This window comes from Humulus lupulus, chromosome 6, assembly GCF_963169125.1.
Source record: "Humulus lupulus chromosome 6, drHumLupu1.1, whole genome shotgun sequence".
NCBI lineage: Eukaryota > Viridiplantae > Streptophyta > Magnoliopsida > Rosales > Cannabaceae > Humulus > Humulus lupulus.
The window spans coordinates 177,673,208-177,686,286 of record NC_084798.1 but is presented as its reverse complement, the minus strand read 5'-3'; the positions used below and the strand labels follow the sequence as shown (position 1 = coordinate 177,686,286).

The following is a 13,079-nucleotide window of genomic DNA, read 5'->3' as shown; positions in this document are numbered from 1 at the left end:
AATTTGCAAAAGTAATGCAATTATTCGATTAACAACTTTGATACGATGATAACGACTTAGATTGTGATTCCTTATTTACACGGTCATCTATTTTTGTACCTTTAATACCGTGATAAGGATATTTGCATATTACTCAACCAACTTAGTAATATTACATATAATTAAGATGATTGAGTGAATCTACTATAGATATCTTCACAAAAATTTCTCAATTCAGTCGAATAATAAGGGCGCATAATCATTAAGGATAATGATCTCTTACTCATTTTGTATTTTGCGAAAGTAGTACAATGATTCAATATCCTACAATTTTGATCTAATAATAAGGGCTTGGATTAGTGATATCTCACTTATACGATTATTGTTCATGTAACTACAATCCAATGACAGAACATATTTATAAAATCATTATGAAGAATGTTCTCACGCTTATTTTATTGAGAATGATTTTACAACAATAATACGACTAAATAATCTATGTCTACTTTCTCAATTTAGATTTAGAGTAATATTGTCTATAATTTTCTCCTTGATTTAAAAAATTATGTTGCTAATAATTTTGTTATTGCCATTTATTCATGATTATATAAGTTGAATAATAAAATTGATTTCTTTATTTTTTTTCTATAAAAAGAATAATGACTGAATACTTATTTTATTTTTTTAAATGGAACTAATACTTATTTTATTTATTTGTAAAAACATATATTTCACAAAAAAATATTTAGTTGAATAAAAAGTGATGACAATCACGAGCCAATGTTAACTTCAAAGTGCCAATTTTGACAAAAAGTTCAACACCCCGTTGTCCATACATGATTTCATAATCGGTACACACGTGGGACCCACACACTTAGTTGATGATTAGGATTAGGAAAAAGTATTTTTTTTTCAGCAAGTAATGACAGCAATTAATAATACCTTTTTCTATATATTCAAAAAAAAAAAAATCTTGAAACAATCCAAATCCAAGCGTATTCATTACGAATATAAGTACATCTACTTATCACTTAGTAATATTCAAATTCGTTCTTATATAAGTAAAGTAACTTATCAAATCGACTTATAATTGCGATTCATACTTATCCCATATCGTGTTTTCATCTCGTGAATCGGCTCGCGCTATTTAATTTGTCTGATACATTTGGTTCTTTCTCTCTTTCCTCTTCCCTCAACACAATTCTCTCTCCTCCAAATCCCTAACCCTTTTTTGTGTATAAATACTTAGCAGGAGTGCTTCGCAAAGAGAAGAAACTAGAGAGAGAAACAAGAGAGAGAAAGCTCTCTGAAACCTTCCCCTTACCCTCCCCCAACCAACCGCTCTCTTCGTTTTTCGTCTTCTTCCTCTTCGAGAAGCGGTCCGATCTGTACAAAATCAATCTGTACCAGAAAGAGGTACAAGGGTACAAGCTCTTTTCATTCCTGCTTTCGCTCTGATTTTTCTCTCTATTTTCCTTTGGTGTTTTTGTTTTGCTTTTCTCCTTTTGTGCAATTGTGTTATTCTGGTTTTGAACTCGGGGTTTTGGTTGTTTTTCGTTTTTCTTAATCTATTTTTCTGAGCGTAATTTTGTGTTTTTGTAAAGCAGTTTTGTTGAATTGATCTGAGAGGGTTTAGATCTTTGTTTGGAGACGAAGAAGATGACTTCGCTAAGCAGAGAGCTTGTATTTCTCATACTTCAATTTCTTGACGAAGAGAAATTCAAAGAGACCGTGCATAAGTATGCTTAATTTTTAATGATCCTTTGCTTTCACTTTTGTTAATTTCATTTTTTTTCTTAAATAATGTATTTGAATATTTTTTTTTAATAAACAATATACTTGAATGCTGATATAATATGAACGATTGTGGGGTTGTTAGGTTGGAGCAAGAGTCAGGGTTTTTCTTCAACATGAGGTATTTTGAGGACATGGTCACAAATGGCGAGTGGGAAGAGGTAGAGAAGTATTTGTCTGGTTTCACAAAGGTTGACGATAATAGATACTCTATGAAGATCTTTTTCGAGATTAGGAAGCAGAAGTATCTGGAAGCTTTAGACAAGTATGTGTTTTAAGGTTTTATTGAATCACGAATGTTGGATTTTATTCATTTGCTTAAATCTATTGTTGGTTACACTTACTAGTTCGTTTTTCTTATTTGCTGATGTGTAAAACAATTGTAGGCGGGATCGAGCTAAGGCTGTTGAAATATTAGTTAAGGATTTGAAAGTGTTTTCTGCATTTAACGAAGAGCTTTTTAAGGAAATCACACAGCTATTAACCCTGGAAAATTTTAGGTACGACTACTTGTTTTATATAATGGTGACGTAGGCGTCTTGTTTTTGCAATGTCTTAATTGTCTTGTTTCTGCAACATCTTACTTATTTTGATGGGTTTGCTGTTGGCATTAATTTCAGGGATAATGAACAGTTATCTAAATATGGTGATACTAAGTCTGCTAGGGGTATAATGCTTGCTGAGCTTAAAAAGTTGATTGAAGCTAACCCACTATTTCGGGATAAACTTCAATTTCCCACCTTGAAGAACTCGAGATTACGTACACTAATTAATCAAAGGTCTTAATAAGTTCTATCTTATGTGTTAGACAGTATTTTTGTTCTTGCTTTATATTTTTCGGCTAATCTGTTTTTCTTATTGAACGTTGAAAATTGCAGTTTAAACTGGCAGCATCAGCTTTGTAAGAATCCCAGGCCTAACCCAGACATAAAGACCTTATTTGTAGACCACAGCTGTGGACAGCCTAATGGTGCCAGGGCCCCATCCCCCGTCACTAATCCCTTAATGGGGGGGCCTGTTCAAAAGGCTGGAGGGTTTCCACCACTCAGCGCTCATGGTGTAAGTGAAGTAGCAAGAAATTTATAGTGGAATTATGTATTTGAATTTATAGAAGTTTAACTTTGTCCATACATGTACTATATAGCCATTTCAGCCCACTCCAGCTGCTCTCCCAACATCTATTGCTGGGTGGATGGCAAATCCATCTCCTGGCCCCCATCCCTCTGCTTCTGCTGGGCCTATTGGATTGGCTGTGACTAACAATGCAGGTAACTTTTTGGTGTCTATCACCTAGTGTAGATTCTTCTTGTGCTCCTCTCCTTTCAAAATAGTCTTTAATGTGTCTTTTGTCCTTTTTATAGATGCTTATTTCATTTACACTTATCATCTCTTCCATTTGTAACATTTCTGATTGCGTGCTTCTCTTTCTGTATTTTGATTTCATTTTCATCTGAATATATTTGCTCATTATCATAGCAGCAATCTTGAAGCGGCCTAGAACTCCTACTAATAACCCTGCTATGGATTATCAAACTGCTGATTCTGAACATGTGCTAAAGAGATCAAGACCATTCGGAATATCAGATGAAGTACATTTCTGATCCATATGTGAAGCTTTGCGTATCTGTTTTTGAATTAATTTTTTTAGCAGTTAGCATGATATAAGATGCTTGCAAATTGCAGTGCTAGATATTTGAGACTTTGAATTTAGTTATTGCAATGAATCAGCTTATAAGAGTTCTTCTCACTGGTTTGGAATAGATTCCAGTTATTCCTTTGTTTTTATCGAATGTGTAAAATTAAATTGTACTGATCAAATGTTGAACAGATTATTTTCTTTCAAACAATTTGCTTAATGATGGGTAGGCATGGAAATTGTACTGAGGTGGAGGACATTTGTTTTAAAGCCTATCATTCTTGTGTTTAAATGATTCCCTATAAAACTACAAATGGCTTCATGTTGGTTATCTATAATATGCAATCCCTTATTGTAAGTTTATGTTTGAGATTCTTTATTTACAATTGGCCCTATGTTGTTATGATTCTGACAGGCCAATAATCTACCAGTAAATATATTGCCTGTTTCATACCCCAATCAGAGCCATGGCCAAAGTTCCTACTCTTCTGATGACTTGCCAAGGTCCGTTGTTATGACTCTAAGTCTGGGTTCAGGTGCGAAGAGCATGGATTTCCACCCAGTGCAGCAAATTATACTTCTTGGTAAGCTATTCCTGTTTGATAATGTGACCTTTTGTTTCAGCCTTTTTTTTTCTGGTATCTGTTTACTTTGTTAACATGCAACTTTAATTTTAGTTGGAACAAACATGGGTGATGTCATGGTCTATGAGCTATCAACCCATGAACGGATTGCTGTAAGGAATTTCAAGGTCTGGGACCTTCAATCTTGCTCAATGCCTCTGCAGGTGGGTTGTTGTACTAGTTATTTTGGTTTAACTTTTAATACCCAGTAGATACTTATTGCCTTAATTGAGTTGCTATATTTTTGTTAATGTGGGATTTGCTTTTATTTAGGCGTCTCTGGCTAATGATTACTCAGCATCAGTCAACCGCGTAATGTGGAGTCCTGATGGAGCCCTATTTGGTAATTCTAGTGGTTTTGTTGATTTATTATACTTTATGAGTACATCAGTACTGTTTCTCTGTAACCAATAATGTGTCATCCCGAATGAAAATTTATGTAAAAAGAGAGAAAATGGGTTTTAAGCTATTTATCTAAATCTCCTCTACTTCAGGTGTTGCATACTCCAAGCACATTGTGCACATATATGCGTATCAGGGTGGTGATGACTTACGAAATCACCTGGAGGTTTGTGCTGTCAGACAATCTTTGTTTGGTCTTTGTACTAATCATTTTATCTCCATATCTTCATATTGTTTTGTTTTATTGTTATTATTATATCTATATTTTAAAATTTAGTAACCAGTAGATAGTTGGAAGCCTTTTAGATTTCCTATATTTAAAAACTTAAGCATCATTCAATTTTTCAGATTGAGGCTCATGCCGGCAGTGTAAATGATCTTGCATTTTCATATCCAAACAAGCAGCTGTGTGTAGTCACTTGCGGGGAGGATAGGGTCATTAAGGTTTGTTTTATTAATATATTAAATGTGATTGGTGAAGCATGATACAATTGTTAAGCAATCAAGCTTATGCAGGTCTGGGATGCAGTTACTGGGGCTAAGCAGTATACTTTTGAGGGTCATGAATCACCTGTATATTCTGTGTGTCCACATCACAAGGAAAATATTCAGGTGATTTTCTATGCATTTATGATATTTTCTTTTGTGTCGCTGAAAATACAGAGGAAAAGACAGCACTCTTAAGCACTGCATGAAGGCCAAAGATTAGATTTGTTGTTTTTTTGATTTTAATTAAACAGAGAAATATTCTGTACTTTTATTTCATAAAATGAAATAAATCAAATTTCAGTTTCTCAGTCTATTAAATGAAGTACTGTATATGAATTATTATTATTTGTTCATTGCATATTTCACAGTATTTGCTATTTGAGGTTTACTTGAAAAGTGTCCATCTCGATTCTTGTTACTCCACAATCTGGGCTGCCATAAGTTGCTAGTCCATCAATTTCAAATTTTATGTATTATGGAGGAGTGAATTATACTTTGCATTTTGTTTTATTTATTTAACTCAATTAATCAACGAGGAAATATATGATTTAACTAAAAGAAAATTAGCAATCTAAATTGTATTTCTTTTTCATGCTTTAATTCATTTATTTGCAATTTTATTTTTTGCAAATCGAGTATTTCTACTGGCCTTTTTTAATGTCTAAGGAAAACATAGGTTGATTATACATATATATATATATATGTATGTATACTTGTTTGGCTTAAGAATTCCTTTTTCGCAGTTCATCTTCTCAACAGCAACTGATGGGAAAATAAAGGCATGGTTATATGATAACATGGGTTCAAGAGTTGATTATGATGCGCCAGGACATTCATCTACCACTATGGCATACAGTGCTGATGGAACGAGGTATAATACACTAACTTGTGCATCTGTGCCTTTTTACATCTGCTAGCAACATGAAACTAATTGTTCTATTTTTGATATATATATATATAGGTTGTTCTCATGCGGAACAAATAAGGAAGGAGATTCATACTTGGTTGAATGGAATGAAAGTGAAGGAGCTGTCAAGCGAAACTATAATGGTCTTGGAAAGCGGTCCGTGGGGATTGTGCAATTTGATACCACAAAAAATAGGTTCTTGGCTGCCGGAGATGAGTTTGTTGTAAAATTCTGGGACATGGATAATGTGAATCAATTGACAAGCATTGATGCTGAAGGTGGATTACCGGTAGGCATCTTTATTTTATTTTATATTGAATTATGGTATGTTACTCTTATAATAATATATAAACACGTTGTAGTTGTATATGCGTACATACACCCAATTTTTAACACTTGGTTCAGGATGAACCTTCTTTTTTCAATATTTGATTGCTGAAAGAAATTTAGCATATCTTCATACAATCCTCTAACACCATTGTTTGAACTGAGTATTTAGGCTAAGTTGTTGAAGACTTTGGAGTGAAAAGCACCTAAACCATAGTTCTGTGACTTTCCCGCTCAATATTCTAAATAACTTGGCCGCTTTCTAGTTCTTACTTTTTTTTTGGCAAATTTTTGTTGATCTTCTTATTATGGTTTTCTGTTCACAATAGTACACACTTTCACCTTTCAATTTTTGTATCTGACTAGGTTTGTCCAATTCTTGTCTACACTAATATTTTTGATTTGATGAACCTACAGGCTTCTCCTTCTATTAGATTTAACAAGGAAGGAATACTTTTGGCAGTCTCAACAAATGACAATGGTGTTAAAATTCTGGCGAATTCTGATGGATTTAGACTGCTACGAAGCATGGAAAATCGTACTTTCGATGCATCTAGAGTTGCTTCAGCAGCTGTAGTGAAGGTGGGTTTTTCTGCATTAGAGTCTTGACAAGTACCCATTATTTGAAAATGAAACTGAAAATTCATTGGAATGATTAATGTATATGCAGCAGCAGGCGGCTCCTGCAATTGGCACATTCAATTCTGCCAATATATCTGTTGGGACAAGCATGGGAGATCGAACCCCTCCAGTAGGGGCAATTGTTGGACTGGTAAGTGTTAGCACCTTTTATGGATAGCTAGATCATCACTATTCTCCTCTCTCTCTCTCTCCCTTTCACTCTCTCTCTCTCTTTACCTGTATCAAATGCTCTCATCTGCTTACGTTGTATATTAAACCTTACTGAAATGAAAAGTGTTAACTTGATAATTTCCTATTATTCTTTTTCTTATTTGTTTGTGTTAATACAGAACAATGATAACCGAAGCATGGTTGATGTGAAGCCTAGAATTGCTGAGGAGTCGCTTGATAAATCTAGAATCTGGAAACTGACAGAAATTAATGAACCATCACAATGCCGCTCGTTAAGGCTTCATGATAATTTGACAGCAATGAGGGTACGGATTTATTTACATCTTCTCCTGCTATATTTAATAAGCTTCACTTTCATGTATTTACTGTTTCATCTCTCATATTGGTTTTAGTTAAGCTGACACCCTTATAGTTTGTAAGCGAGTCTTTTATTATCTATGTAGTTCTCATTTGTTTGTATGTAATTTCATTTAGGGTGTGAAGAAATATTGAGTTTGTTGCCTCGGTTCTAACACAATGATAATTTTCAGGTTTCTAGACTAATTTATACAAATTCAGGACTCGCCATATTGGCATTATCTTCTAATGCAGTACACAAACTCTGGAAGTGGCAGAGAAATGACCGAAATGTGACTGGAAAGGTAATAGAACTCTTATGTTAGAAGATTCCACTTCTCATTTGTTAGCTTTAAACTTGCCCTTCATAAATTTCATCTTTTGTAGGCCTCTACAAGTGTTCAACCACAATTATGGCAACCTGCAAGTGGAATATTAATGACTAATGACATTGGGGATACAAATCCGGAAGAAGCTGTTCCATGCTTTGCTCTTTCTAAGAATGATTCATATGTTATGTCTGCTTCTGGGGGAAAAATTTCCTTATTCAATATGATGACATTTAAGGTAGTAAATTGCTTTCTTTTTTATTGTTTACCTAATCTAGCTTACTTGGTTGTGCAATTTTTTTTAGTTCTTACCATGTAATCCACATTGTGGCTTTTGGTATGCCTGCAGTGCAATCTCTCTCTCTCTCTTTCTCTGTATCTATCTATATATATATATTTATATATATATAATAGGAGTTATATATATTTTAAACAAAGTTAGAAGTACTGGTTATTAAATGATTTTATGGAGCTTCGAGATTTTATCAAGTGATTAGAAAGTTCGTGAGGTGTCTTCTGTTTTATCTTTATCTTGTGAAACTCACTTCTGTTCTGTCTTCATTGCAGACAATGACCACTTTCATGCCACCGCCACCAGCAGCCACATTCCTGGCATTTCACCCTCAAGACAATAATATAATTGCTATAGGCATGGAGGATTCTACCATCCAAATATATAATGTTCGCGTTGATGAGGTCTGGAACTGTTAACTGGACCTTATAAGTATTTTTTTTCCCTGTTAGATAGCAGATTAATATTAGATTGTTAATTCTTAAAATTTCCTTTTTCACAGGTCAAAACCAAGTTAAAAGGTCACCAGAAGAGGATAACTGGTCTTGCTTTTTCTCACACTCTGAATGTACTTGTATCTTCAGGAGCTGACTCCCAGGTAAGATTAATTCAGTCTATAAACAGGTTTTGACTGGTGTGTTAGGTAAGCAATGAACTGGATAAAACAAAGGATATCAAGGCCATTATTAGCAGATGAGAGTTTAGTGATGCTTGATATACAACTCTTTTGGTCATTGGCAGCTACCTGTTGGATTTTCTTTTATTGCGTTTCATTAGTCATATTTATTTCACCTTGTGACTATAAATGGGAATAATATCTGAGGTGATAACTCATTGCTTGCTTCATAGTCAATTGGAAATAATCACTTAATTTTGCATGTGATGTGAGTGAAGCATGAATAGTTTGATCACGTTTGCATTCACAATCATTCTTAATATACCTTTTTCCTCCCAACAGTTGTGTGTTTGGAGCACAGATGGATGGGAGAAGCAGGCAAGTAAGTTCTTGCAGATTCCATCTGGGCGAGCAGCAGCTCCAACTGCAGATACCCGGGTTCAATTTCACCAAGATCAGATACATCTACTGGCAGTCCATGAAACTCAGATAGCTATATATGAAGCACCAAAGCTGGAATGTCTTAAGCAGGTACACCTGTTATATATATATTTATAAATTATACATATAATACACATAATGCTTGATTTTCTATTTTAATAAATTTATAAATTAAAAGGAAAAGTTTTCCAATCAAGTTTGATCTTTGCAAGTATACATTACAGCTTACATTTCCTTACATTTTATTTAAGGTACTGTGCTGAGATTGTAGTGTTCTTGGTAATAGTTATTCTTATAGTCTGAGGATTGAGTAACGTCTTTGAACTCTTTATATTGTAGTGGTTCCCCCGAGAAGCTACTGGTCCAATCACCCATGCTACCTATTCTTGTGATAGCCTGTCAATATATGTTAGCTTTGAAGATGGAAGTGTAGGTGTACTAACAGCATCAACACTCAGACTGAGATGTCGAATTAATGCAACTGCTTATCTTCCTGCAAATCCAAGGTTCATTTTCTTATGATGAAATTTTCTATACTTAACCCCCCATCTATCTTGGCTCATGACTAATTTAATTTATAATTTTCAAACAGCATAAGAGTCTACCCTCTGGTAATTGCGGCACATCCATCCGAACCCAACCAGTTTGCACTAGGTCTTACAGATGGAGGAGTTCATGTACTTGAGCCCTTGGAATCGGAAGGGAAATGGGGCACCAACCCTCCGGTTGAAAATGGTGCTGGACCTAGCACGGCTACAGGAGCAGCAGCCGGTTCGGACCAACCTCAACGGTGACAATCAAGCTTTTTAAAAAGAACCTTGAGTAGTGGTACATGGTGTTTAGGATAGCTTTCCCTGGTCCCGGCGTATTTAATTTTCTGGGGGAAAGCTGCGATAGTTGGTACTTGTAGTTTTAGATACCGGAATTAACCACAGTAGAATTTCTTTGAAGTGCTCCACACCAAATGAGTTCATTGTCAGGCTTTTGTGGCCACCGGTTAAACCTTCTTTTGGGATAATTGGACTAAAGTATGAATTGGTGCTGTAAATTCGGAGTCAAGGACTACAAACATGTGAAAGGTTGGACTCTGAAATAGAAATTTCTAAGATATTTGTAGTTGGTTCGATCATCTTAGTTCACTCAGTTTCTAGAAGTTTTTAATTGTAATTGTGGACATTTTTTCTTTCTTTCCTTCTAATTAATAGGTTTTTTTTATTTTATTTTATTATTTTGTTCTATGTATGTAATCAATTTTCTGGTTAATTATAATAAAGATCAGTTCTTTTACAGTTTGTTCTCTCTCACTCTCTCTCTCGCACACATTTTAATTTTTATATTACCCTAAAGTGTATATAAGATGCTGAGTTGATGACATTGCTAACGAGTTTATGATCAATACTTAAATTTGTACAAGCTACAAATTATTTAAAAGAAAAATTTGGTGGCTGTAGCAATTCCAGCTGCACATATTAGGTTTCATTGGAAACGAAACGTCAAGGTTTCTGTTAGAATACCCAACAGAAGACTCAAAGTCACAAACGAGAACCAAAGTAAAATACAGATGTGAGAAAACAGAAGAGAGAGAAAAGTAAAAATAAAAATAGAACACAAGTTTTATTCTGGTAACTCCTCAGGAGTAATCCACTATAATTGCCAAGAACAATATAATCTCCAAAACCAGCCACAGATCTGAGTTACAGCCAAAGAGCTCAACTATACTCTACACGAGTTGTTTCAAGAACACTAGTCTTGACAGCCAAAACAACTCTTACAACACACTGAGACTCGTTTCTCCCAATATCTGTTTTTACTCGCTTTAAAAATGACTTGTGTCTCTTAAATTAAGAGACAACACATATATATATATATAGTCCAGAGAAAAACCAAGCTGGAAAATGAGAAAGTAAGAGCGGTAGTGACTGAAAAAACTATCAAGCTTATATAGATGACACATCAGCTTTTAAGTGAATTATATTTCCACAAGGTGACTAATCAACTGATAAACTGAGGTGACCAGCCAAAAAAAAAAAAACTCACCTTTAGCATCTGTCATTTTAGACCATATTCACAATTGCTAAGTACTCGGCTTGACCCAAGAATAGACCATCTCAAATTTACGAGTCAAGTGCATTTTCAACTCCGTTATCCCATTCACATCTCAAATTTACGAAGGCTCATACTATTTCTCGTTTTCGTTTCTTAGTTAGCAAACTCTCGATGCTTCCCGCAAATGCATCGTGAGTTTGAGGGATGATGTTAATAATATAAGTTTTAAGGGTAGTTTAGTCTTTTAGCCTCTCATTATTTTGGCTATATATTTTGTTGCTCTTGTACTCTTATTCTCATCTCTTTCGTTATAATGAAAACCTAACCTCCCTTTTGATTCTCTCTCAAATCTTCTTTTGTCTATTTTGCAAAATTATCAAAGGAAAGTAGCTAGAGGTTAGTCCAACTCTGTAAAATATAAGCATGTATCATAATTTGACATTTATAACCCATTCTTGTCAAAACTGAATCAAATCTTCTATGTCATTGCCTCGGTAACCGCTTTAGTCCATAAAGAGATGTTCTTGGTAAGCAAACCAGCTCAACACCATGATGTTCCACCTTGAATCACTCAGGTTGACACATGTAAATGATTCAAGCTTTCCATTTAAGAAGGCTGTCTTTACATCTATTTGTTCAATTTCCCAGTCCATTTTGAGCTGCTAGAGCAAGCATTAGTTTGATGGTTTTCATCTTAATAACAGGAGAGAAAATTTCATCGTAGTCTACCTCTTCAACTTGAGTGTAGTCCTTAGCTACTAACCTTGCCATGGACCTTTTTGGACTTTTTCCACCGGCTTCTTCTTTTATCATGTAAATCCATTTATTTTCAATTATTTTATGATTACTTGGTGAAATTCCGTTTTTGTAAGATTACCAACTGAATTTAACAAACAATTTAATTAATGCGGAATACTTAAACAATTGTTTGATCAGACATATATTCTGATGTATTATGACAGATTGCTAATGAATCAGAATATACGAATAGAAAGTAAATAAACTAAAAACAACGTGACACAAGAAGTTCTTTACGTGGTTTGGAAAACCTACTCCATGGGGCCACGCCCATAGATAAAATAAATTAGTAGTCTCAAGAATATAATAAGAAATTGACTTATACAAGTTTAGACTCCCTCTAAATTCTTGTCGCAACCTTGAAGTACTCCACTTTAATAATCTAATTTTGATAAACACAAAGAACACGAAATCCCTTCTGATCTTGATGAGTGCTCGCTTCCTCCCGAAGTAAGACTTATGGAAATCTTCTCCCGAAGATTGTATGTCACGTTCACAAGCTTTATGACCCGTTTAAGAATAAACAACATAAATCAAAACAAACAAACAAAGATATAGTTGAACAAAGACTACTCTTTACATAAAAAAGATCTCTTCAAAGCATGAAATGTTAGAAGGGTGAAGAGATGAGAATGACTGCTTAGGTCTGGTATTTATATAGTTTATAATCCCCTAAGTTAGCCAATATCGTTAATGGCCTAAATCAGACCAAATCAAGAAGTTACTCAAAATAACATCTCATTTCATTTACTGCAGGAATTTCCAGATGTGACAGACAACTATTCTATAGCATCAAGAAATGGACGAACCTGGTCTTAAAACCCAACTAGGTTCATTTTGAATTTTCCTTCCTTTGGGCACAACCTTCATTCAATTTCCTTATTTTAGACAGATAAAATCAAGGGAAAATACACAGAGAGTAATTCTTTAATATACACTCATTATAAACAAGTTTACCATAAATGTTTAAGGAAACTTGACTATATATAAAATGCACTTAAGAAAGAATTGATTCTTACCAAAATGAGACACAATCACACTTAAATACCCAATATATAATTTCAAAAAATACCAAATAAATAATAAAATATATTTATTAAAAAGGTTAGCCAATAATAGGACTTTACAATCTCCCCCTTTGATAAATTTTTAGACAAAATATATTTTTAGCAATATGAGCTCAAAAACCTGCAGCAAACACTTTGTTAGAAAAAAAATAAAAGTTCCTAAGAACTCCCCCTGCAAACAAGC

At 34.3% G+C, this 13,079-nt stretch overlaps 1 protein-coding gene across 2 annotated transcripts; it reads left to right on the top strand.

The window, feature by feature from the left end:
- Nucleotides 1-1,172: 1,172 nt before the first annotated feature.
- On the top strand, nucleotides 1,173-10,276 carry LOC133782753 (topless-related protein 4-like). Of its 2 annotated transcripts, none has more exons than XM_062222124.1 (26): nucleotides 1,173-1,395; nucleotides 1,587-1,718; nucleotides 1,859-2,038; nucleotides 2,160-2,273; nucleotides 2,394-2,552; nucleotides 2,652-2,832; nucleotides 2,918-3,041; nucleotides 3,253-3,362; nucleotides 3,825-3,993; nucleotides 4,087-4,196; nucleotides 4,306-4,375; nucleotides 4,527-4,600; nucleotides 4,783-4,878; nucleotides 4,951-5,046; nucleotides 5,667-5,794; nucleotides 5,885-6,119; nucleotides 6,575-6,739; nucleotides 6,828-6,929; nucleotides 7,129-7,275; nucleotides 7,501-7,611; nucleotides 7,694-7,873; nucleotides 8,203-8,331; nucleotides 8,430-8,525; nucleotides 8,886-9,074; nucleotides 9,324-9,490; nucleotides 9,577-10,276. In XM_062222124.1, exons 2-26 carry the CDS (start codon nucleotides 1,639-1,641, stop codon nucleotides 9,776-9,778), a joined length of 3,414 nt encoding a protein of 1,137 aa, XP_062078108.1. In that variant the 5' UTR covers nucleotides 1,173-1,395; nucleotides 1,587-1,638; the 3' UTR covers nucleotides 9,779-10,276. The 2 variants fall into 2 exon arrangements, with proteins under 2 accessions (XP_062078108.1, XP_062078107.1); XM_062222123.1 differs by having other exon boundaries at nucleotides 3,250-3,362.
- Nucleotides 10,277-13,079: the final 2,803 nt, after the last annotated feature.

Coding starts and splice junctions, on each gene's coding strand:
- LOC133782753 (XM_062222123.1), top strand. CDS start 1,639: ATGACTTCGCTAAGCAGAGAGCTTGTATTTCTCATACTTCAATTTCTT. Junction 3,042..3,249: donor GGCTGTGACTAACAATGCAG/GTAACTTTTTGG, acceptor TCATTATCATAG/CAGCAATCTTGAAGCGGCCT. Junction 7,874..8,202: donor TCAATATGATGACATTTAAG/GTAGTAAATTGC, acceptor TCTTCATTGCAG/ACAATGACCACTTTCATGCC.